Source organism: Xenopus tropicalis, chromosome 9 (assembly GCF_000004195.4).
Source record: "Xenopus tropicalis strain Nigerian chromosome 9, UCB_Xtro_10.0, whole genome shotgun sequence".
Lineage (NCBI taxonomy): Eukaryota > Metazoa > Chordata > Amphibia > Anura > Pipidae > Xenopus > Xenopus tropicalis.
In genome coordinates, this window is record NC_030685.2 from 76,028,652 (window position 1) to 76,053,356 (window position 24,705).

Below are 24,705 nucleotides of genomic sequence, written 5' to 3' on the forward strand. Positions count from 1 at the left end.
AATTACCCGACAGGTGATAAACATAGGGAATGGGGGAGATTTGAGCCATACGTTACTAACAAAATAAAGTTGTTAATAAATTAAGATTCCCACAATCCTCTGCCAGGCAACTGAAGCTGGGAGCTGTACTTTCCCTCAGCTGAAGGGCCCTGGGATCATTTATAACCCTTGCAGCATGCTGTGCATAACTTCCTTCCCATTTTAAACTGTACGCTTATAAATATGGATCAGTCAGACCTAGGACCTAGCACCCGTAGCTTATTAACCCTCTGAAGGGATTTTTAGCAACGATCAACTTGCAACTGGCTTTATTTGCCATTCTGTTCCACTTACTAACCAGAATTTTAGAACCATAGTTTAGAACATAAAATTATTATAGTAACAAGGTTGCATGTACAGGTATGGGAACTCTTATCCGGAAACCCATTATCCAGAAAGTTCTGAATTACGGAAAGGCCATCTCCCATAGATTCCATTATAAGCTAATCATTTTAATTTTATGAAATGATTTCTTCTTCCTCTGTAATAAAACAGTACCTTGTACTTGATCCCAACTAAGATATAATTACCCCTTATTGGGGGCAGAACAGCCCTATTGGGTTTATTTAATGGTTAAATGATTCCCTTTTCTCTGTAATAATAAAACAGTACCTGGACCTGATCCCAACTAAGATATAATTATCCCTTATTGGGGGCAGAACAATCCTATTGGGTTTATTTCATGGTTAAATGATTCCCTTTTCTCTGTAATAATAAAACAGTACCTGTACTTGATCCCAACTAAGATATAATTACCCCTTATTGGGGGCAGATCAGCCCTATTGGGTTTATTTAATGGTTAAATGATTCCCTTTTCTCTGTAATAATAAAACAGTACCTGGACCTGATCCCAACTAAGATATAATTAATCCTTATTGGAGGCAAAACACTCCTATTGGTTTATTCAATATTTAAATGATTTTTAGCAGACTTAAGTTATGGAGATCCAAATTACGGAAAGTTGCCTTATCTGGAAAACCCCAGGTCCTGAGCATTCTGGATAACAGGTGCCATACCTGTATAGGAAAACACTGGTGTAACAGCCAGAGACACTCCTGCCATGAGGCAATGAGCACTGGGGGTTCTGGCGCCCCAGAATCGGGCAGGTAAGGGGAGGCAGAGTAGTCACTACATGCCTTCCCCTGCCTGCCCCCCATGAATACAGCGCAGCTGAACACAGGCAAGGCTGTATTTATGGGGACCAAGTTTCTGAGCTCTGTATTAGCGCACAGAGACCTACAGGGCTGTTTCTACCATGTAGGCATGTGGGCCCATGCCTAGGGCAGAAGCTTTGGGGGGGGGTTGACCCATGGGTACCTATATGGTAAATATAGCTGCTTACTCACTGATAAATCTGGTGGCAGAGCTGAGAGGGAGGGGGTACCTGTACATCCTGCATGCATAGGACAGACAAACCCCTCTCACGGGGAAACGAGGGCTGAGGTCCAGCAGTGGACCTAATTACAGCCCTGGAGACCTGTTGCAATTTTTTAATGTACAGAGCAGGACACAGAGTGCAAGAGGCATGGCAGATTGTGCCTGTTTTATTGTGCTTTGCATCCTGCCCTCCACTATGTAATTCCTCAAATCTCAGCTGGGCTACCAGCTGTATAGAGAAGAACAAATGGGCTTTATCCCAAAATCTCAAACTAGCCTCCCCTGCCACCATTACAGCCACACCCCCAGGGGTCAGTAGCACAGGATAGGAACCACTGGTCTACATCAGACTGAAAATTAAAGTAAACATCACTTTCCCAAGGAAATGTTGGATAGGACCATACTGTTATCTTGGCTTGTGTGTGTGTGTGAATTTCTTACTGAGGTGTATTATAATGGCACCATTATATTTCCTAATAATCAGGGAATGTAAATAGGAAATCTGTGCATATATATAAGCTATAATAACAGTGTTACACCAGGAAAAGCTGATTGTTATGCAACCTCCCTTTGCTCCTACAGTTATACTGGTGAGTTTGGGCCTGTGTTGCATTCGATATAAGCATCATTGTGCCATGAACTGGTTCTTTTACAAAAACCCATTTTCTACTTTTTATTGGCCAGAAAATACCTATATATTTATATATAATATTTGGACTCAGCCTTACTTGTTATGATTTGCTCAGAATGCAAGCAAGTGGCCCTGCTCTCGGTGGATTTGCGGAACAGGTGGTCTGTAGCAGGGTCACTAGGTATATTTAGCATGTGAAACCTGAGCAAGCTGGCCGGCCATTGGCTGGATGTGCCACATGATAATTTAGAAGCTGGAGCATTTGCTTTGCTCTTGCCCAGCGTTTCTGAGGAGGGAAGGGTTGAAGAGGCTTTGCTGCTAAGGAAATTAATTTAATATTACTGGTAAGACTCTTTTTCCCCCCATTTTCCACCCATATATCTGCATGGATAATAATAATAGGGATTGACGATTGTTTGAAGTTACGACAGACCAGAACCAAGAGAAATATTCTTTGGATTGTATTGGAAGCATCTCATCTGGGAATGGGTCTACTTTGTGCCTTGGTTTACAGGGGTTTGCTTGGATGTTCTTACTTGCAATGAGGACTCTGTTCCATTGAAAGCAGATAAAGCATATTTCAGCATGCCTTACTCTGAACCCCAGTGGAAATATTCAGAAAAAGGAGGCCTGCAGGAAAAGTAAATGCTCTGGGGCCCTTGAAAAATCTTTTTTTGATCAGGGTTGTAGCCTTCAGCTGTGGTTAAACTACAACCCCCAGGTTCTCCCTGTAAATCTTGTAGATTGAATAATCCTGACACCAATACAAAGAATTTTAAACACAATGGAGGCAGCTGTCATGGTACTTTCACCAATGACATTTCTCTCCCCTCTGATGTTGGGGGTCCTGGGAAAACACCCTCTGTGTGTGTGTGACCCTAAAACCAACCCTGGAATATTGTCTTCTGATACGCTGTACTAATAAAGATCATATTTTTTTAAATATTTTTACATTTCGGGGAATCCGATCATTCATTTTTTTAAAAGAGATGTTTCCATTTTCTGCTGCCACTAAAAAGGAGCAGCATTACATGTTCCTATATTTAAACTGCTCTAGTGGGCTTCAGTTGCCTCAGAAGGAATGGGCTAGCTGAGCTGGCTAAACAAATCCAGCCAATCAGCCGGTGGTATTAGCTTACATGTCAAATATCTTTGGACCGGGGAACAGCTGCTGTAAGTCTTCAGGGGGATAACTTTGGTGTCCCGTCCTCCCCTATTATAAAACTGAAGCTAAAAAACCTTGCAGGCCTGCCTGTAACCCATTCCATTTGACATTAAGGGGGAAAAAAAATTATCCTTTTGCTTTTTTTTCAACAGCGACAAAAATTGGGATTTTTAATATTTTTCAGGTTTCGATAAAAAAAAATATATACAGGCTGCAGAAACAGGCTCATGCTGCATGGAACACAATTAATCCCGCTGCCCTAAGGTTATTATCATTGTGTTATGTCTGTGCCATTTTGTGTCTATTTGTACTGACCATAAAAATGTATTAATGAATGGATAATACTTTTACAATGTCTGTGGATTGGAATTTATTGTGTCATATGTAAATAACTAATAGTAATAATTATATTCTATTATATGTGTTAACATGTGCTGGAATCTGTAAATATGCATAGATATAGTGCATAATGTAGGAAACCCTTCTAACGCTAAATCTTATTGTTAGCTTGTAGGTGAGAAAATAAAAGGCAACCATGGCGGACGATGAAGAGATTGAGGAATATGAGGTAAGGATTGTTCCTTGTAGGGACCCACTAGGGCCATAGGTAAAAAAACAGAATGTGGCTTTGCTATGTTTAGCCAGGAATTAACATGTGGGAAATTCATTGTGCCGCCTCAGCTAATGGTAATGAGCACTGTACTTTGATACCTATGAAGTCAGCAGATCTGGACCTATGGAACTCAATGGAGGGTAGTAGAGCTGTCCCAGCGCTGGCACCTGACCCTTCCATTTGGGTGGCATTTTCTATGCTCCAGAAGTCTCATGCTCAGATAGGATTCTGAATATCAGCCATGTAAAAGGGCCAGTAAAAGTTTTAAAATAAGTTGCTGTAATGTAAAAAGAACTGGCATTGCAAAATGTGGAGATTTGGAGAACATAAGTCCTCCTCTGTGACATGTTGTGTTTGAGCAGCCTGGGGTAATAAAGAGATTCTTCTTGTAAAAGTTTCTTTTTAAACTGTCTGCAGTATTTCTGTTGTTGTCGACTTATATCTCTCATAATCCCCTGTGAACAAGGCTGGAGTTGGAGAAGGGGGCGGCCCCTGTCAAACGAGAAAAGCTGGGGGTTAAATTATTTAAATGCTGGATGCCCATCTTTTGACTCTTCAGCTGTTTTCGAACTACATCTCCCACCATCCACTTCTACTCAGTGGGATTTGCAGTTTAACAAAAACAGTAGGCACAGGTGATTTTATATATTACACACACAATTTGTTTTGTATATCAGGGATTTATACCCAACAAGTACAGCTGTTGTTAAACTACAATTCCCAGAATTCTGTTGACCATAGGTGGGATGCTGAGATTTGCAGTTCAATGAAAATAGTATCACTTATGTGGAACATTTCTAATGTGTATAATGAATATATCTACTAATTAATAATTTTTTTTACATGGGACCCCTGCTGGTTATGGGCCCTAAACCAGGCCTGTCCCTTAGCTGTAACTCACAGTAGGAAACCTGCAGGATAAAGATACCTGCTGTCAAATTAATTATATGTTTGCAGACATCTTAGAAATGAGCTGTTTTTATCATGATGATGTGGTGATTACACAGCGTCAGATGGATTTGTGTCAGTGTTGCACCAGGATTAATATCAAAACCAATTAGTAGGTGTATAAATGAATTACATTGTAGATATGATGGTACGCCAGGGGGCAATACTGACGCAACTTACTCTTGTTCCAGAAACACATCCCACGGCACACCCCTTCCTACCACAGGGTTATTAATAACCCCCTCTGGCTTCATGCACACTGGCCAGTTTTATTCGTTTTGGAAACCACTAGACTACAAAAAAAGTCAGAGGTACAATGATTCTTTGGTGGGCCCTGCTCTATTTGTTAGCTGAGTGCCCACAAAGAGCATTATTTGTCCTATCAGATAATTGTTGTACCTCCATCTTGTTTGTAGCACAGTGGACTTCCGCTTGGAGAAACTTGTGGACATTGTGAGCACCAGTACTTGAGAAGATTGTGCATTATTTTGCTTAGCATGTACTGGTGTCCCACTGACTTGAATTGCAAGTTCTGCCAATGACATCTGAGTATTGGAACATTGTTGTGCCTTATATGATAAAGTAGATCAGTATGGGCTACTACTACCACTAATTGTGCATACTGGTCATGAATTGTGTGTGTTTTCAATATTGGTTTTTGCAATATAATGTGGCCTTTACAAGTATAGGGCATTGTAAGATACAGGATGACTCCAGCCATGCACTGCAAATCTCTCATTGTGCACAAGGTTATAATTTCCTAGGCTCAGCTTTAATATTTAAAGAGCTAACATTTATATTTATGATGTGCTTTAGACTTACAGTACAAGACTAAGTACTCCTGACCGATTCACTGAGTATTCATTGGAAGGGGGGACTGAGATGACGTGTGTCTGTAATTATACTGTATGTGAAATAGAAATGGCATGGTAGCTAAAATAGTTCCATGTCTGTATGTGTAATAGGAGATGGGGTGTTCTGGTGCTGTCTCCAAGTTCAGATTTGCTTGCAGGATACAGCTGGGACTTATCTGTGACATATTTTCTTATCCAAAATCCTGATTTTTTATTGTTATTTTGTCAGGGTTCAGAGTACCTAGAACAGGTGAGGGGACAGGTGAATCTAGATCAAATGAGGAATCTAAATCTAGATCTGGATCAACATTGCACTTACTGGCACTTATTATGACCAAGAGCCAAGCATATTTCAGGAGAGAAAACACAAAATTCATATTTTGCAATGTAATGTTCTTCATTAGACAATTGTAAACAAATGTGATCAGTGAAGTCATAAAGCAGAAGATTTTGCATGCTGAAGTCCTCTGCCACGGTACAAGCAGCACTTTAGTTAGTGTATCGTTGTGACTATTTAATTAAGTGCTGGAGAGGCTCTTTATTGGCCCCATAAGGCCTGAAATGTTGCTTTTTCTAGGACTCCATTAAACCAATACAACTTTACTCTACTGATCGAAGAGCTGCTGTTTTCTTAAACGGTTCTTCACTTTTAAAGTTATTACATTGAAAGCCTGAATTTTAACTAATTTCAATGAAACTAATTGTAATAAATAAATTAATTTTAAAACCTACTAGTGACTTAAAAAGTAAAAAAAAAAAAACTGGACAAAACTTTTTCAATAAGAAATCAGTAAGAATTTTTGCTATACACACTCTCTAATTGCGGACGGTGGTTGCTAAATCCTTTTTTGGGTTTGCAAAATCTATATTAAACTTGATCAAAGAAAACATTAATATTACTTTTTTTCTTTTTATTAAAGATATACATTACATCCCCAAGTGTATTTACCATACCAGTCGCTAGATTACAGATAAAGTAATAAATAAAAGGAAAAAAGATAAATAATATATTAATCTATATCATTAGTAAGATACATAGATGATGAATATTATGTGCATTTAAAAATATATATTTTTGTTTCTTATGAGACATGCTGTATTTTGCTTAAAAACCTATGAATTTATTCACAATTTATAAATGTTAAAGATATCCAGTAATAACTTAGGTGAAACAATAAAAAAAAAATGTTTTTCATGAACATTTATTAAATGTCAGCTCTCCAGTGTGGTGCGACATTAGTAAATATTTCAAGACTCTGTTCTTGGCTGCCTTGTGTTGGTATGCAGAGCAAAGTCTCTAATATCCCAGGGATCCTACTTGGTAGTAAAATAAAGTTAAAAATATAACAGTTGCCAAATGTAAACCAGTCTGCTGTATCTCTGCCCCCTGTACAGTTCATTTTAATTTTTTTTCTCAGCATTCCTTTTTATTAATATATGTCCTTTAGAAAAAAATAGGGTCAAGATGTGAAAACACAAAAATCACAGGAATGTAAAAATAATATAGGAGTATTTCTGCTTGTACAGGTATGGGATCCATTATCCAGAAACCCATTATCCAGAAAGCTCTATATTACGGAAAGCCTGTCTCCAATAGACTCCATTTTAATGAAATAATTCAGATTTTTTAAATTGATATCCTTTTTCTCTGTAATAATAACAGCACCTTGTACTTGATCCCAACTAAGATATAATTACCCCTTATTGGGGCAGAACAGCCCTATTGGGTTTATTTAATGGTTAAATGATTCCCTTTTCTCTGTAATAATAAAACAGTACCTGTACTTGATCCCAACTAAGATATAATTACCCCTTATTGGGGGCAGAACAGCCCTATTGGGTTTATTTAATGGTTAAATGATTCCCTTTTCTCTGTAATAATAAAACAGTACCTGTACTTGATCCCAACTAAGATATAATTACCCCTTATTGGGGGCAGAACAGCCCTATTGGGTTTATTTAATGGTTAAATGATTCCCTTTTCTCTGTAATAATAAAACAGTACCTGTACTTGATCCCAACTAAGATATAATTACCCCTTATTGGGGGCAGAACAGCCCTATTGGGTTTATTTAATGGTTAAATGATTCCCTTTTCTCTGTAATAATAAAACAGTACCTGTACTTGATCCCAACTAAGAGATAATTAATCCTTATTGGATTCAGAACAATCCTATTGGGTTTAATTATGTTTTATGTTTTATGTTTTATTGATTTTTAAGTAGACTTAAGTTATGGAAAAAACCCTTATCTGGAATAGCCTTGGTCCTGAGCATTCTGGATAATGGGTCCTGTACTTGTACAATAATTTATTAGTCTTTTGAAAAAACTTCTGGTTACGAATTTAATTACCTAAAAAATTATCCTGCTCAGCAAACAAATCTAAATTTTACAAACTGTTTACATTTTTATGTTTTTAACATTTCTATTTAAGAAAATGCTCCTTAGAAAGAAATTTACACTAAAGTTAATACTGTTCAGAGGAACAAGGAATGGTGTATTTGTGAAATATCTGAGGACAGGGCTACTTGTTGTGGCTACTAAAACAGACAATGCTGATCATTTACTGATAATTGTCTCTACGTGTGTTTTAGCAGAGGCAATTCTCAAAATTGTCTATGGCAAGGGATTTTCTGGAGTTTAGTAGCCCTGAAATAGTAGCTGCTACTAGTAGCTCAGTGTGTCTTCACCCTTAAGGCATTAATGGACAATAGATATAGCCATGTTAATGCTGCCAACCCACTGTTACTGCTGAAATAAAAACGCACTATTACCAGAATGAAGGGAATAGATTGTAAGCTGCCCTATCATTTGAATCAAGACCAGTTAACATAATTATAATGAGACAGGAAGCATAAAAGAAGAAAGATCAAAATGTTTCAGTAAAGGGGAAATAAAGCCTCACCTAATTTCCCGTTTTAGCTCCCCTGCAAATAAATATACAGAATGTTACTGCCATGAACTTCCCGGTAACTTTTTAGGAACTTAAATATTACTATATTAATTTTGATATTGGTCTACTTGAAAATTATGTTGAAAGTCCTGCCCCAGGTGACTTTGCCACCATCTGCAGTGTAGACTAAATATAATTTGCGTCGCACTGGCTGTTTTTAAATCAGAGACATAAACCTTCCGGAAGCTTCCAAAAGTTGCTGGGCTGGTCCCACAGATGAATAAAAATAACCCCTGCAACACCCGCAAAATACTTTACTATCTTTTTACATAAAGAACTGGAAAGTATCCTTTTTTCTACATATTGCTTTGTAAGGGTTGTAGTCTTCTGATAAAACTATTTCATATGTTTCATGAAAACCTCATTTTTATTTTTACTTTGGAATGCCCCTAGCATGTACATTTTTGTACAAATGATACAGGAACAAGCATTATTGCAAATCTGGACATTATCTGGCTGAATTGTCAAAAGACGAAATTTAGTCTCAATGAAAAATGATGCTTCTCACACAAATTAATTTTTTTCAGATATTTATAGATTTTCTTATGTCTTAGTCAATGTTTTTTTTTTTACAAATAAAATTCAGGAGTTTAGAACTGTTGATGTGCATTCAGGCTAATCAGTGTCTGTTTCAATGCAATCTTTTCTATCACTTACTGGATCATTTTTAAGAGCTGTTGAAAATTTTTGACCAATTTCACCATTAAAATCTATAGGAATCTCACAAAGTGCAAGAAAAAAAAAATGATTTAGAAAGTTGACGCCAACATGTAAAAAACTTAAATATTTGTTATTTTGTCATGATCTCTGCTGTCTTAATAATAGCCAGTTTATCAGCACCACCAAGAGGTAAGGTTTTAGTTGATTTCCTTATAGAAAAGCTTTTAGAATCATTAGAACTTGGCCTTTGTAGATGTGTAGATGTTTCAGTTAATATCTTTCAGTGGAATGCTCCCTCACTGGTGGCAGGGTCCAGGACAAAATACCATGTGTGGGGTCTCAGTGTTTAAAATAGAGCCTGCAGCTCTCCAGCTGTTGCTGCATTACACCTTCCAACACCTTCCTTGACTGGCTCTCAGAGGTTTCTGAGAGTTGTAATTCAAAGTGGAGGTCAGCAGGGTGGATAGTCCTGATATAAAACTCTATTGACCCCTGCCGCCCTTCGGAAGAAAAATATGTTTTTCACTAAATGGATATCATGGGCCTTGTGTGGGTGCCTTAGAATGCTCTGTGTTTAAAGGATATTATATGGAATGAGTTAGAGGTGTTTCATCACAATGAATTAGAGGCAATTCATTGGATTTTGTGATTTTCTAATTTTATCTGGTTTAAAAATGTTCAGTTTTTGTCAGAAATGGTACTAATATCTTCTCCCAATGCCATGCCTGAATGTTTTTCCATACTCAAGGAACACATATTTTAGAATAATTGAAATGAGAAATAGGATTTCATTAACACTGTACTATCTGATGTAATTTCCATTTGGACAAGAATAGTTTCAGCTGAAAATTTTCCTCTGATTTACAAAGAGCTATTCTATTTCCTCAAGGGGCGGTGACACATGCAGAGATTAGTTGCGCCGCAACAAATCTCTGTTGTCACAGCGACTAATCTCCCCGCAATACCATCCCACCGACTAGAAAGTAAACCGCCGGTGGGATGGCATATGCGGCGCAGCGATTTGTCGAAATCCCCGAAGTTGCCTTGAGAAGAAGCTTTGGCAACTTCACCAAATCGCGGTGCCGCGTATGCCATCCCACCGGCAATTTACATTCTAGCCAGTGGGATGGCATTGCAGGGAGATTAATCTCACCATGTGTCATGGCCCTAAAGAACTTAGGCGCCGGTTAAAGGAAAATTCAGCTCTCTTTCAACAGTATGTAGGTAGGGTCCTTAATCCAAATGTGAGCTGAAACATATACTTGGTATGTCTGGGTCAGGGGTGTCAAACTTAATCACATAAGGGGCCGAAATCACACAGCACATCACACAACACAGGCTAAGTCGCGGGCTGAATTTTTTATTGAGATACTTAGTCTTAGTTACTATGTGAGGGGAATGGAAATTGATCTCACTGGATGGTTAGACACACTCACCAATGGCCACATAAAACAGCCAGGTGGGCCGGATTCGGCCCCCAAGTCTTGTGTTTGACATATCCGGTCTAGGTGGACACGACCATTGTAAATCAAAGCACAATAATTTATTTCTATCTTTATATCCAGCATGGCAGCTTATCTTTTTCAGGGAAGCCTTTAGGCTGCTTATGGCACAATGGACATAGTTTCTGGGGGTGTTTTTCAGCTGTTGGAAAAGCACCCAAATCCTGCTATGAAGCCCATTATTAGGTACTGTATAAATGGAGTTGCCTGTGATCAGAGAACTTTCAGTTGCTTGCACCACCACAATTAAAAATAATGACAGGCTGTGTGTTGGGTTGAGTTGTCCCTTAGACTGATGGCTTATGTGCTTTGCAATCACATCTATCCTTTGATTAGTAGAGTAGAGAAGTACAGTAGAATAAATATATGAAATTGGAGGTAGACTTTTCAGATTGACTACCATCAGTCTTTGATTGAATGTTGCTCAAATGTGAGTGGTTTTGGGATACCTAGGGATCATTCTATTGAAGTCAATGGAAGTCAAAAAGAGACTTTGGCTAAGAGTGTGGATTTTAAGGGGGTGATTCATCAATTTTCAAATTCAAATTTATTCCATAATTCATATTTTTTGCACTAAAATGCCTAATTGTTTAATTATGGTTCACATACTATATTATTTCACAAACTATATTATTTTTAAGTGCTAAAAATCCAAAAACTCGGATGTAAAACTTTGGCATCTAAAAGCTTGTGAGTTTATGTAGAAGTCAATGAGAGCTGTTCTAGGCAAAATCAAATCAAATTTTTCACGTTTTTTTTCGAGATTGGAAACTCACAAATTCAAAGTATTTGAGTTTTATTTATTTGATCGACTTTTTCATATTCAGGAGTAGAAAGAAACTCTAACATTCACAAATTCAAAAACTGATAAATAAGCCCATAATTGTCTAAAGCTTAATTCATATTAATTCACAAGCATATTTCATACTGAATGCATGGGCAAATTCTTCATGCAATAGAAGTCACTGGGCTGCTACACAAAGACACAGTTGCACATATGCTCAATATGCTTTATTTTGTTTTAGATGACCAATTTTCATTTTTGTGTTTGTGTCAGTGACCCTTTGATTCTGTATTATGTAAACCGCCATAGCGCATGCTTCTAAATTTATTTTAAACCACGTCAAAGAGACAATGACAGACACTGCGGGGAATCTGCCTGTTGTGCTGATGGAAAAAATGATTCAGACATAAGCGTGCAGTGAGTACAGCCTGCAAAAATAGCAGTCCAAACCTCAATACCTAAGCAGGGGGTCCACAAAAAGAGCTGTTATTGTGTATAAAGATGGAGGAAAAACAAAGTATTGTAAATCTGCATGTTTTAGGGTTGTCGTTGTTTGAGAACAAACAAGCCATTTCACATAATTTGTTTCATTTATGTGGTGTATAAAAATGTTAGTATCTGTACTATCTTTTATAAAAACTTGGGGAATTACTCTGCCTCTTCTACTTGTCATGTTTGTCTGTATTTGGCTAGCCACCTCCCATAATACCAAGCCACAGCAATTTGTTCCCCAGACCATGTCCCCATGCTAGTTATGGTCAGGGTAAAGCTGGCCATACACGGGCAGATCCGCTCGATTGGCGATGTCACCAAGCGAGCGCCACCTACGGGTGGAGGGAGGAATGTAGGCGAATTCGATCGTTTGGCCCTGGAATTCTGCATGCGGCAATGGGGCAGTCGGTTCGGGGACCGCATCAACGAGCCGATGCGGTCCCCGATCCGACTGGATTTTCTAACCTGGCCGATCGATATCTGGGCAATTTCAGGCCAGATATCGGTCGGCCAGGCCCCTCGTTTCTGCCCCTTCACGGGCCGATAAGCTGCCGAGTCGGTCCAAGGGACCCATATCGGCAGCTTCTATCGGCCCGTGTATGGGGGCCTTTAGAACACAAGATCTGTTTAGAAAAAGGTAGTATATACAAGGTGTACAGTATGTATACAGTATGTATGTATGTATGTATATCTTTATTTATAAGGCGCTACTTATGTACGCAGCACTGTACAGTAGAATACATTAATACAAACAGGGGGTTATTAAGATAATAATAGATAAATACAAAGTATTACAATAAACACAAATAAATAAAAGATATAGTTGCAATAAGATAAGAGTCAAAGACACAAGAGGATGGAGGTCCCTGCCCCGTAGAGCTTACAATCTATATGGGAGGGTAACTTACAGACACAAGTAGGCAAGTATTAACAGTATTACTTTGTGCTTATACAATTCCTGAGGATACAGTATATGATTGATATGCTGTGGGTTTTTATACTGTATAAGTGTAGGTCCATCATGGTCACCAATATCTTAACTTTTCCTCCATGTAGCACCCTATTATCATACAGCTTCTGTGAGGAAACCAAAGGTGACCATGTATATGCAGTAAATACATTGTAATGATTCCAAAATGACACTTAATAGTGCCAAGAAACTCCATGGGCAGTATTCCCACACTTGGTTGCCTGGTGGATTAGAAAAATGAGGCAATAGGGTAATTGGGCACATGATGCATTCAGGTTGGAACAAGGTAGTCATTTTTTAAACTTTATTATGAAGAGTTTGTGTTCTTTAAGAACTTTCTCAAAATCACAGTCCTCCAACGGCTCATTACAAAAATGAAATAAGCCCAAATCTGTGTTCTTGAGTCATGAAACTTTAAAAATGTTCTTTATTAGACATAACATAACATAGTACAGAAGCTCTCATAAGGATTGCAAATGTTCTTCATATTTGTGTGTTATTGAGCGTTATTATGTCACGGAACAAAAAGCAATATACAAAATGTTCTACATTGGAGTTTCAATAGGCGTGTCCTGCATAAAAAGACTGATTCAATGTGGCAAGTGATCAGCATTTACCATTTTTTTTATAGTACTATTATGAAGAAACAATCATTGAAGAAGGTGAAGAGGTGGAGGTAAACCATGGTGGAACAAACATAACCAAATCATAAATCATTCATGTTTAACCCGCTTTTAAATCATGCTGTGAAAAGCTATTTTTTTTTCACTGTAAAATCAGAGACTTTGGTTTATGAGGCAAAATATAAAATTATGCCATTAAAAGACATTTCCAGCATCTGGCAATTAAGTCTTTCTTGACAAAACTAGTAGCATATTAGCTTGTATTTCGGTCCAAAACATTTGCCTACTGTTTTAAAATCTCATAGGAGCTTGTTATCAATAACAATAGGTACAAATCTTAGCATCCAAGGACCACATTGAGCCATGGCTGATAGTTCTGTGATCTTATCACTGACCACAGGGTCAAATTAAATTGGCTAGCCATTTGGGGATTGACATGGCCAAATTGATACATTGCCATATTGCCTGTGGCATAGGCTCAGAATAATAAAGGCTTAGAGAGGCTCAGAATCCATAAAAATAGGTCAACTGCAATACATTTATATATGGTTAAAAGCCCTCCTAGAGGAGTAGCCTTTCCAAATGAAACCCCCCCTTTGTATATGCCCATAATATGCCCACCAATGTGGCAAGTGATTGGAATTTACCAGTTTCATTGTTTTTATGAAGAAACAATTGTTAAAAATGGTACCAAGGACTTACGTTTGCTCATTAGATCTTTTCATTGCTAGTTTTGTATAAGGATCTTCTAGGGGGTCCAATATGGGTTGCCATATTCTTGTATCATTCTCATATTATTATGAGCTGAAGGCCACCATGGGTGTCTGGAGTTGTCATGCACATAAAATATTTAATAAATCTTATTTACGGTGAAAAAAAAATCCTCTGTCTGCTAATTAAGAAATTTAGTTTTCAGGTTAACGGTTTGCAAAAGGTAAGAAGCACCCTTTGCTGCCAGGAGCAAGAGCTTGAGGGCAAATAGCTTGCTCATTACAGGCTTCACCATCTGAACGTCTCATCAATGTGGCAACAAGTTCATAAAACAAAGTAGTTAATTATTAAAATACCAAATGCTTTTATATAAATAAATATAAAAAGAAAATCAGTGGCTTCAACCTGCTGCCGCATTGAGAAAATCTTTATTAACTTCTTTTCTCTTATATTAACCTCTTTGGTACTTGTTTTTCGTGTTACATACCTTTGACATTGTGAACTAATTCTAGATCTTTTCTTGTGCTTATTCCACATGGGCATTTGTATTCATTCCTGGAGGTGTACTGGCCTTGAAATGCTGTTATTTATGAGAAATTCATCCCCCCAAATAAAATCAAAGGAAATGTGATGTCCAACCTGCAACTCTGCAGCTGTTGATGGACTATAATTACCAGAATGTGTATCCACAATAGATTTGGGCTGTGACTTAAGGTTCAATTGTATAAGACATGCACAGCTGATCAGTGTGGCCACAGAGCTTCTCATATGGCCCATTTATTGCTTCCACTATCGACTCACTGACAAAACCCAAAGTAAAGTCAACTCATTAGTATTTTTTGTAATTTATATCTTACAAACTATATAAAGTTAAAGGTGATATTCCTATTCTTGACCCAATTCTGTCCCTTAAGGGCCATAAACCTTAAAATGGTTACATAAGGCAAAATACCTAAAACTAAAACCAAGAGGCCAAACAGCACGCAAAATATACCCATGTTGAATAACTAGTGTGAAATATTTAATTTGTCTGTTTTGTCATTTGTCTGTTTTGGATCTATGTGGTTAATGTGATCTATGCTTAATCATATCAGTGAAGATATTTCCATCAACTATTGCAGAAATCTTGGTATCTTGAGATAGTGATGGACATTGTCAGCTTTCATAGAGAATTCTAACCTCTTTTGTAAATAAATCAATGCTTTACATTTTTTTCTTTAGTTCTTATCCATTGCTTTTTAATTCTGCTATATTCCAAATCTTGGTGAGACTCTTGGTTTATAACTCAAAGTTCAACCAAATATATGCCAAATATTCCACAAGTAATGTATCAACATTTCAAAATGTTTTATGCGTCAATGAAATGTAGGCCTACAAAGAAATGGCCAATCAACTTAGCGAAAGAAAACAGTTTGGAACAGCACAAAATTTCATCACAATTTTGTACGACTGGTGCAAATTTCCTCAGTGGCCACGTCCTACAATAGTGAACAGCACCAAATTTTTTTAAAAAAAAGTCTTTATTCCATCATGGCTACATTCTGGATGGTACTAGCAGCATTTTAGGCCACCACTGGTCAATTTTCAAGCTTACCAGCAAGTTAGTGGTACAGAGATACTTGCTGTGGTATTGTAGAAGAAATGTGCACCAAGGCCATTTTATCAATAATAATAATAATAATAAAATGGCAGACCCATTTAATCAATCTGATAAAAGAGCTTAACAACATAGCCATTTATTTCTTTTAAATGAATATTGGAACAGATCTATGGCTTATTTGTAATAAAAAGCTGCTATGATAAATGGAAAGTATTTTTGGTCCCACATAGATGATGTTTGTGAGGTTCTGGTTGCTTGGTTCAGCAACGAGCAAAAAAAAGATCTCTTGTTGATTTATTGCAATACTTGCCTTACAATATTCACCTGCTTCAGGATAGTACTAACACGCATTAGTTGTGTTGCCTATGGCTGACTACCTATGAAATCTCTGCCCTGGGCCCATCAGTACCTTAAAGCACCCTTTGTGTGCTCCATGCCTATTCCCCAGTCCACTGACGTAACATCTTTGTACATTTGAAACTTTTCAAGTCAGGCAATATTGGGAATTCGCCCTTGAACCATATCTTCCTAGTGGCTTTTTTGACCAGCAAATGCTTTTGGTAAAATGATATGTTATAATATTAAATAACTAGTGTAATTATCAATAGTTGTTCTGTTCCACTTCAACCCATGGATATTCAATTTGCATAGTCGTAGTTTAAAAACAGGGGGGTGCAAGTTAGATATCCCTAATTCATGATACTTTTCTAATTTAGGGTTTAAGTCTTCCTGCATTTCCTTCACTCTTTAATAAATTCCCCTAATTTCCATAAACATAATCTCCTTAAAACAGGTTTTCTCCATCTTCCAAGAAAAATTATCCCATGTCTAACCCATCCTCCCAAATTCATGATACTTTTCTGATCTAGGGGTTTAGTCCTCCTGCATTTCCTGGGACCACTCTTTAATAAATTTCCCTAAGCAATCATAATTTTCCAATCGTAATTTAGCCCATTAAAAATTAGAATGAATTATATAGACAACACACCCAACACCCCAGCACATCGTTCTCTAGTTCATGTTGCTACTAACACATGGTATCATTACTGACACAATCATTTCTTGGTTATGTAGCCGAAAGGTTCTGGACCAGCTGGCCCATCTGGACCTGCTGTCTCCACCGGACAACCGGAACGAAAAAGGGTGAAGAAAAAAATCGACACTTCTAAGTTCATGACCCCTTATCTGGCCCACAGCAAGAAGATGCAAGATATCTTCAGTCAGGTAAGTAAAATATTTTAATTTGAAAGTCATTGGTGGTAGCAGTATTCAATGGTAAATAATTAGATGTCAGTAAGTGCTAAATGATTTGGTCTATGGTGGCATTAAGAAATAATTGATGGAAATTTTCCTTAGCTAGGAGAAAATAACGATCATGCAAATAATTGTCCACTTTGGCTTGGAGATGTAAGTTTCTTATTTCTAAAATAGGGATGGGCCAAACCCAAGAGTTGGTTCATAAGGATCCCCACATTATTTCAAGGTTCAGATACATCCAAAACCTTAATATTCAGTCAAAACCAAATTTGAACACTTAGGGGCAAATTTCTTTATATCAAAGTTTTACGTTGCACAGTAATTTTTATTTATAAATAAATAAGCCCCTATTGGTAAAGAAAGAGTCATTTTATGATGAACTTTATAAGTTGTACAAAGCCAGTTAAGAAAACTGAAAATAAGCTTTTTTTCTGACCTAACATTTAAATTCTATATTTTTTTTGCACAAAATGTAATTGTTTCAGAATAAATACAAGGAGAAGTATGAGAAACACAGAGGGGAACCCTATGCCATCACAACTGATACTCCTGAACTGCGAAGGATTAAAAAAGCACAAAATCAGCTGAGTGAGGTATAAAAAAATACTAATGTTAACCTTTTCACTCTCTCTCTTTTACTGTCTACTGTCTATCTATCTGCGTATATTTCTTTTACTATCACCAGTCTCCAAAATGTAAGACATTGGGCCTGATTCACTAAAGTGCGATAAAAATTATCGCACGCTTTTTTGCGGTAAAAAAGACGCGATAATTTGCGCGCGATTCACCATAGTATTATTGCGTGCGATAAATCGCCATTTTCGCATGCGGTATTTCTCGCGCTAGTTTTACCGCATGCGTTAATTTCCGCGCTGAAAAGAATACGATTGCATGATTCACTATAACTTTTGCACGCTAAATATCGTATTCGGCTATGCAAAAATTAACACCTACTACAGGCAGGCGATAATTATAGAAAAGTACAGTAAATGAGTTTTTTACAATAATATATGAACTTTGCAGTGTTATTTATTGAAGTCTGTGTTTCCCCTAGAGTGACGCAGCCGCCAGTTTGCAGCGAAATGTTCATTTTTAATACAGTAATTTTCCGCAAGTATTGGCGTGTATGGCTAACATGGCGTGCGTTCATTTGCGCGACTATTTATATTTGGCTACAAGTGATGAAATGCTTCGCCAGGCATGGATTCGCAGCAAATTTTTGGACGTGCGTTGAATTTTTTCGTGGCGGATTTTTTCATGCGTTTCGCAAAACAATCCGCCAATGGCAAAACGCATTAAAAAATTCGCCACGCAAAAATTCAACGCACATCCAAAAATTTATACAAGCGTCAAAAAATATTAGTCACGGGCAACAATTTTTTTGCCCGCACAACATTTTTGCCGTTTGGTGGATCTTTCGAAAGATTTGCTAATTTTTCACTAAAGATAACCAGAACACATTTGCTCATCACTAGCGGCTACTATTTATAAGCATCTACTATTTATATGATACCATTTATATGTGGCTAATATTTATATACACCATTTATATGCGGCGACAATTTTTATACACTATTTCTATGCTACCATTCATATGCGGCGACTATTTGTGTGCGTAATTTAGCGCATGTACCGGCAAATACCGCATTGAAATAGTCTTCGCGAGTTAAATAACGCATGCAATATCGCCCGTAAAAAAGCGCAAGTATGCTTATAGTGAATCGTGCGAAAAATCGCCAAAATTAAGACGCACACTAAAAATAGCACACATTTTATCGCACTTTAGTGAATCAGGCCCATTGTGTGATCCTTACACAATGAGAATTTTACCACGGGAGTAGGGTGAAATTTTTGTTTTGTGTGGCTACAGATGGATGGAATATATAGCAATTAATCTTTTATGGGGGGAGGCTACCTGTCCCTAAATCCATCGATCATGGTATGACCTATAATGCACCCTAACATTTTTATTTTGATACAGGTAAAGTATCGTATGGGTGGCCAGATTGCCAGGACCGACTGTCATGTTGATGAAAAGGCCAGGGATATTGAACATGCAAAGAAAGTGTCACAACAAGTCAGCAAGGTACATGTGCAATTAATGCTGCTTCCACCATGTCCAGTAATATGTTTATCAAGCAAGGTTTTAAAAGCCAACATTTAGAAGTGTAAAGTTATAACTGCATTTTACATCCAGCCATACTGACAATATACCCTAATTCCACCTCTTTCTATAAGCCAACCCTCTAAAGCAGGAGTATTTAACAAAATATTCAGAATATTGACTTGGCACTTATGGTGTATTTTGACTATTTTTCACCCTCAGGTGTTATATAAGCAGAATTGGGAAGATACTAAAGAAAAGTACCTGCTTCCACCAGATGCTCCAGAACTTGTTCAGGCCGTGAAAAACACAACACTATTCAGCAAGGTAACGTCTACTTCACTGATAGGCAGCTGTGTTATTGTCACTGAACCACAATATCCCCCACAACTGCAAGCATTTTATGTGCTGTATTGGAAAATAATGACTCCTGCCTATCTATAATTGAAAATATAATGCTACAGTACAGATTACAGTTTAATTAAGTGATGCAAGAACTGGCAGCCTTTTCTAGCTGCCCTCGAACATCCTTATGAATGAAGACTTCATTTCACAACACAGGGTTTGCTCTGTACATGCCAAGATTTTAACTTTGGCACACAGCATTCTGTCACTAAAAGCAGCAGGAGCAGACAGTGATGAAATCTGAGGCTGAAAGTTTCTTTCAACTGGGTATTTTAGTTCTGTTTTCCAAACCAGTAGTAGTAACAGAGAAACAGTAGGCAGTAAGTCGAAAGCAACTGGACATAAAATATATCACCATTAAGAGGCTTCTTAACTTGAAACAGCAGCTTGTGGGAGTGGTATAACATTTTCAAGATCATTCAGCAAGTTCAGTTGTTTTAGACTATATACTAGATATTGTACATTATGACCTGGATGAATGAAAACCTTCCTAGAACTTTTAACAACAGATCAGTTTGCATCTGTTTATAATTTGATCGTTGGGTTTGCTTAGTACAGTGGTTACTAAACTATGAGAAAGGTCCCTCTAGGGCAGCGGTTCTCAACCTGTGGGTCAGGACCCTTTTGGGGGTCGAACGACCCTTTCACAGGGGTCGCCTAAGACCATCAGAAAACACATATTTCTGATTGTGTTAGGAATATTTTTATGGTTGGGGATCGCCAAACATGAGGAACTGTATTAAAGGGTCGCGGCATTAGGAAGGTTGAGAACCACTGCTCTAGGGCATTTTGCCAAGGGGGAAGCCTCAAGGACAATTAAAACGACATTTAAGGCTGCAATTTTTAACAATAGTGATTGTTATCTCTATTACTATATAACCTTCATCACAACATATGGCCCAACCAAATATTTTATCACAAAAAGGGGACATGAAAAAAAGTGTGGGAGAGCTTTGGTTTAATACGATACTTGGGGCCGATTTATTAACATTTGCATTTGAGGTTTTACAGCCATTCAAGTTTTTTTGCTCTAAAACTCGCAAGATCAAATAAGGGTTTCCGAAACTCTTATTAAGAGCAAATTAAGAGCAAAAAAACTCAAACGTCAAAATTTGGCATCTAAAAGCTGGCGAGTTCAAAGCAAAGGGAGGTGTCCTAGCAAAATGTAAGCAATTTTTTTAATTCGAGTTCCTAGTTTTTTTGAAATTTTAAAAATGTGAAGTAAAACATAGGCTTCCCTGGGTCAGATTTCTAGAGGTATTGCCCAAAAAAAGTGCAAATAATAGAACTCACCAGGATTTAACCATATCAGAAAAAACTTAAACAGGCATTTCAAAAATATCAACAGTGACGGTTCCAATAAAGTAAAGTAAAAACATATATTTTATATTCTTTATTTATTCAAGTTCCCAGTTCATTAAGTATTTGAGGATTTTTTAGCCTTATTGAAAATGTGATTCTTGCTAGTTTAGGAGCGTTTTAATCACAGAAGTTGTTCACAATAGAAATACTTTGAAAGTGTGTTTGAAATTAAAATAGTTTTGTTGAGATGTTTATAGCTGAAGGAAAACAATTTTAAAACCTGACCAGTTTGGACCATTTTCTCAGTTTTAACAGGTTTCAAAATCACAAATTGCCAGAGGTCATAAAATAAATGAAAAAAAAAGCTGATCTGTAATGTGAAACACATACAGCGTTTCTAACTTAAGTGTATTTGATTTTCTCTCTTAGAAATTATACACAGCTGACTGGGATGAGGATAAAACACTGTATTTCCCCTACTCTGATAGTCCAGAACTCAGAAGAGTGGCCAAAGCTCAGAAAGCTCTGAGTGATGTGAGTATAATGTAGGAAACAGGTCCTTATTTCTGACTTATGAAATGATTGTTGCAGATGAATATACCAGTTTAGTTAATAGTGTCTGCAGAGGTTAAGAGAAAGGAATAGGTTGGAACTATCTAATATGCCTAATATGTATTATTTGCAGATAAATTATAAAAAAGGACACAATGAACAAAAGTTACAGTTTAGCTCAGTGGCCGACCGACCTGATATTGAGATGGCAAAGAAGGTGACACAACAACTCAGTGATGTAAGTTTCGATTTCCACTTTTGTTCCTGCCTTGATTGCCTTACTTTGTGTTTAGTGTTTCTTTTTTTCTTTTAACTCTCCAATCCATGAACCTCCTATTCTATCTTTCTCTAATGCATCTTCCTATTTTTTTTTTTTCTTCAACTTCCCCCTTTCTTTGTGTCTCCTCCCTAGACCCCTTTTTTACTTCATAGTTACATTTTTACATTGACCCACCCTTTGTCCATCCATCGATCTGTTCATCCATCTTACCCTATGTAAAAATGTTCTCAATTAACACCCATTAATTCATCTGTTCATTTGTTTATTGCCCATTTATCCTTTAGGTTTGTCCCTTCACTGAATTTATTCTATTGATTTATTCATCCTCATATCCAGGTCCATCCATGCACTTATGAATCCATCATTCCATCTACCCTTTTGTCTATCTGTTCTGTCGTCCATTTATCTATTATTTTTTTTTCCTCCTTCCTTACTTCTATCGTCTGATTCCCAAAAAATTGGTGTTAAAGTCCATCTACTGATACATCACATTTTAATGCTTCTTATGGCACAGGTGAAATATCGTGAGGATTATCAGAAAAAGATCAGAGGGAAATGGAGCCAGACCCCATGCTATGAAATTGCAGTTGCAAGAATGAATGCAGACAATCTTAGTGATGTAAGTATATCTACAGGATACTGCTAACAACAGTGCCATGGAACAGGACTAAGTACATGCTCTAAGGTTGCTGATTTTGTTTTTTGTAAAAGTGAAAACCTGAAAGCTGAAACCTATGGGATATTTTCGATCCATACTGTGCACATAACCCAATAAAGACATATTCGTTTAATAAGGCCTCAATCTCATTCTAATATATATTCCTTTGCCAACAGAGGAAATACCAAGAAGATTTTGAGAATATAAAAGACCAAATTAACTTTGTGCAAACAGAAACTCCGGAATACAAAGTCAATAAGAAAGCCAGGCTCAATGCCAGCACGGTAAGGGGTTTTACTAGAATTTATGTGCTTGAAATCATCAGAACTCAAAATTCATGTTGAAAAAAGGTCCAGAACAAAAATGTTGATCTTAATGGGGTATATTTTGACTTTGAAGGTGCTTATAGAAAGTGTAAAAAATGACCAGGGGGTTTCACATCCCTGTGTATCAAATCTCCTTCCAAATCCCTTAACTACCAAAGCTTCTTTTGGTATGGAACACTTGATAATAATAATAATATTAGTAATTAGTCCCTTAAGGACACTATATACAGCTGTGAGTAAGTTGGGTGGCTTTATATATATTTAAAAAAATGCCATATTACTTAGTACCCCTGGCTTGCACATACTATTACGTTTTAATTGCTGTTATACTACCACAAAAATAAATGTAATACTGATTTGATTTTCTATTGTTTTTCCTTATTTGCAGGTACAATACAAAGCTGATTATGAGAAATCCAAGGGACCCACAGCTTACCATACTCTACCTGCCACAGAAAATCCACTTCTTAGGCAACTAAGAGTGGCCGGGAATGCCCTAAGTGATGTGAGTTATAAAGACTTAGCTTGGATGTTTAACGCTGAATGGTGAAACATTTCTAGCCATTCTAGCTATTTCTGTAACCTCCTTTAAGTATGAGTATTCTGTAGGCACTGTGTGATATCTAGCTATATATATATATATATATATATAACAGCAGTAGCTTTGGAGTTTATGTCAAAGAAAGATAACAATAAAGGTTACACTTTTAAGCTTTTAAATGGGTGGGTATGATACATAATTTATGTACTATACAGTACAATACAATGTTTTGCAGTTAATCTGCTGGAGCTTTTTTTTCCTATTTTTGGATTTATACAGTACAATACAGTTCGTACAGGATCAAAAGTCAGACTATTCAGTGATCTGTGGAAAGAGAACTTAGAACAGAGGCCCATACACTGACATATAGCTTTTTCTCTTCTCATTCATCTTCTTTCTTGCCCTCATTTTTCGTCATATTGTTCTTCTCCTTGTTCAGTTCTTGACTCCTGCTATAGATTATTTCATTCCTTTTCAATTCTCTATTTAGTCTTCTTTCTCATTCTGTCTCTTCTCTATGTTCCAAGTCCCTTTCATTTCCAACCAACTTCTTTCTATTTGTTATCTTCTGCTTTTGTGAATAGACATTAGGGAACCCTGCAACCTACTGCCAGTCTTGACCTGTCCTCAATTCCAGGGGTCCCCTATGCTTGGGTTTCATGTATGGAAACAAAGGACTTGCACCAATAGAATGTAAAGCTAATGCTATCATTGATTCCAAACTCAACACCATCCCAACTCTGAAACTGTGCATCAACTTGTGTGTGATTCAGAGAAATCAGGTGCCAATATGAACCTGTACTGGCCCATCACACACAAGGTGGAGTGGATGCTATGTAGTGGGAGCTTGCAATTACCCTGAAATTCTGTAGGGGGAAGGCTGTAGATCAGAATCCAAAAGTGTCTCTTCTGTTTCCTTTCCAGAAATTATACAAGGATTTATATGAAAAATCAAGAGGATCAAGCATTAACTACTGTGACACACCGAAGTTTAAAATCGACAATGTTCTGAAGAACTTCAGTGACGTAAGTGTTTATTTTTATATCTTGACACAACAGAAGCAGTTGTTGTTTGGTGAGTTAAAACTACCTGTACTACAACCCCCGTTGTATTCCCCCTATCGTGGCCCAGTGTTTCAGTTCGTTCTTCTGCAAAGACATTTATCCTTCAATTTTTCATGTTCTATAGAACAATATAGCAACTCTCATTTATATCTTTAAATAAGGAAAATACATACATTTACATTTTAGCAATTGATTATTTTATTCAAAAAAATATTCACTTCTCTCTGATCATCAGCTAGAAGTCTATATAGTGTGTTTTTAGGGTCTCAAACACATCCTATATATTAATTCATC

The 24,705-nt window shown here is 37.2% G+C and overlaps 1 protein-coding gene across 37 annotated transcripts in view; it reads left to right on the plus strand.

Moving 5' to 3' along the window:
- Positions 1-2,302: 2,302 nt before the first annotated feature.
- The window catches only part of neb (nebulin), a 137,689-nt gene continuing 115,286 nt past the window's right edge, over positions 2,303-24,705 (plus strand). For 34 of the 37 annotated variants that reach the window (XR_004220488.1, XM_031893460.1, XM_031893463.1 and 31 more), the window contains exons 1-14: positions 2,313-2,391; positions 3,397-3,476; positions 3,720-3,780; positions 13,619-13,663; positions 16,996-17,145; positions 17,664-17,771; positions 19,160-19,264; positions 19,505-19,609; positions 21,419-21,523; positions 21,675-21,779; positions 22,336-22,440; positions 22,656-22,763; positions 23,194-23,310; positions 24,271-24,372. Coding sequence is in view for 36 of the 37 variants with exons in the window: in XM_031893460.1 (XP_031749320.1) it covers positions 3,748-3,780; positions 13,619-13,663; positions 16,996-17,145; positions 17,664-17,771; positions 19,160-19,264; positions 19,505-19,609; positions 21,419-21,523; positions 21,675-21,779; positions 22,336-22,440; positions 22,656-22,763; positions 23,194-23,310; positions 24,271-24,372 (1,188 nt within the window). In the remaining variant the exon portion in view is untranslated. Of the gene's footprint in view, positions 2,392-3,396; positions 3,477-3,719; positions 3,781-13,618; positions 13,664-16,995; positions 17,146-17,663; positions 17,772-19,159; positions 19,265-19,504; positions 19,610-21,418; positions 21,524-21,674; positions 21,780-22,335; positions 22,441-22,655; positions 22,764-23,193; positions 23,311-24,270; positions 24,373-24,705 lie in introns of all 37 variants that reach the window. The other 3 variants (XM_031893462.1, XM_031893464.1, XM_031893465.1) reach the window with 3 other exon arrangements.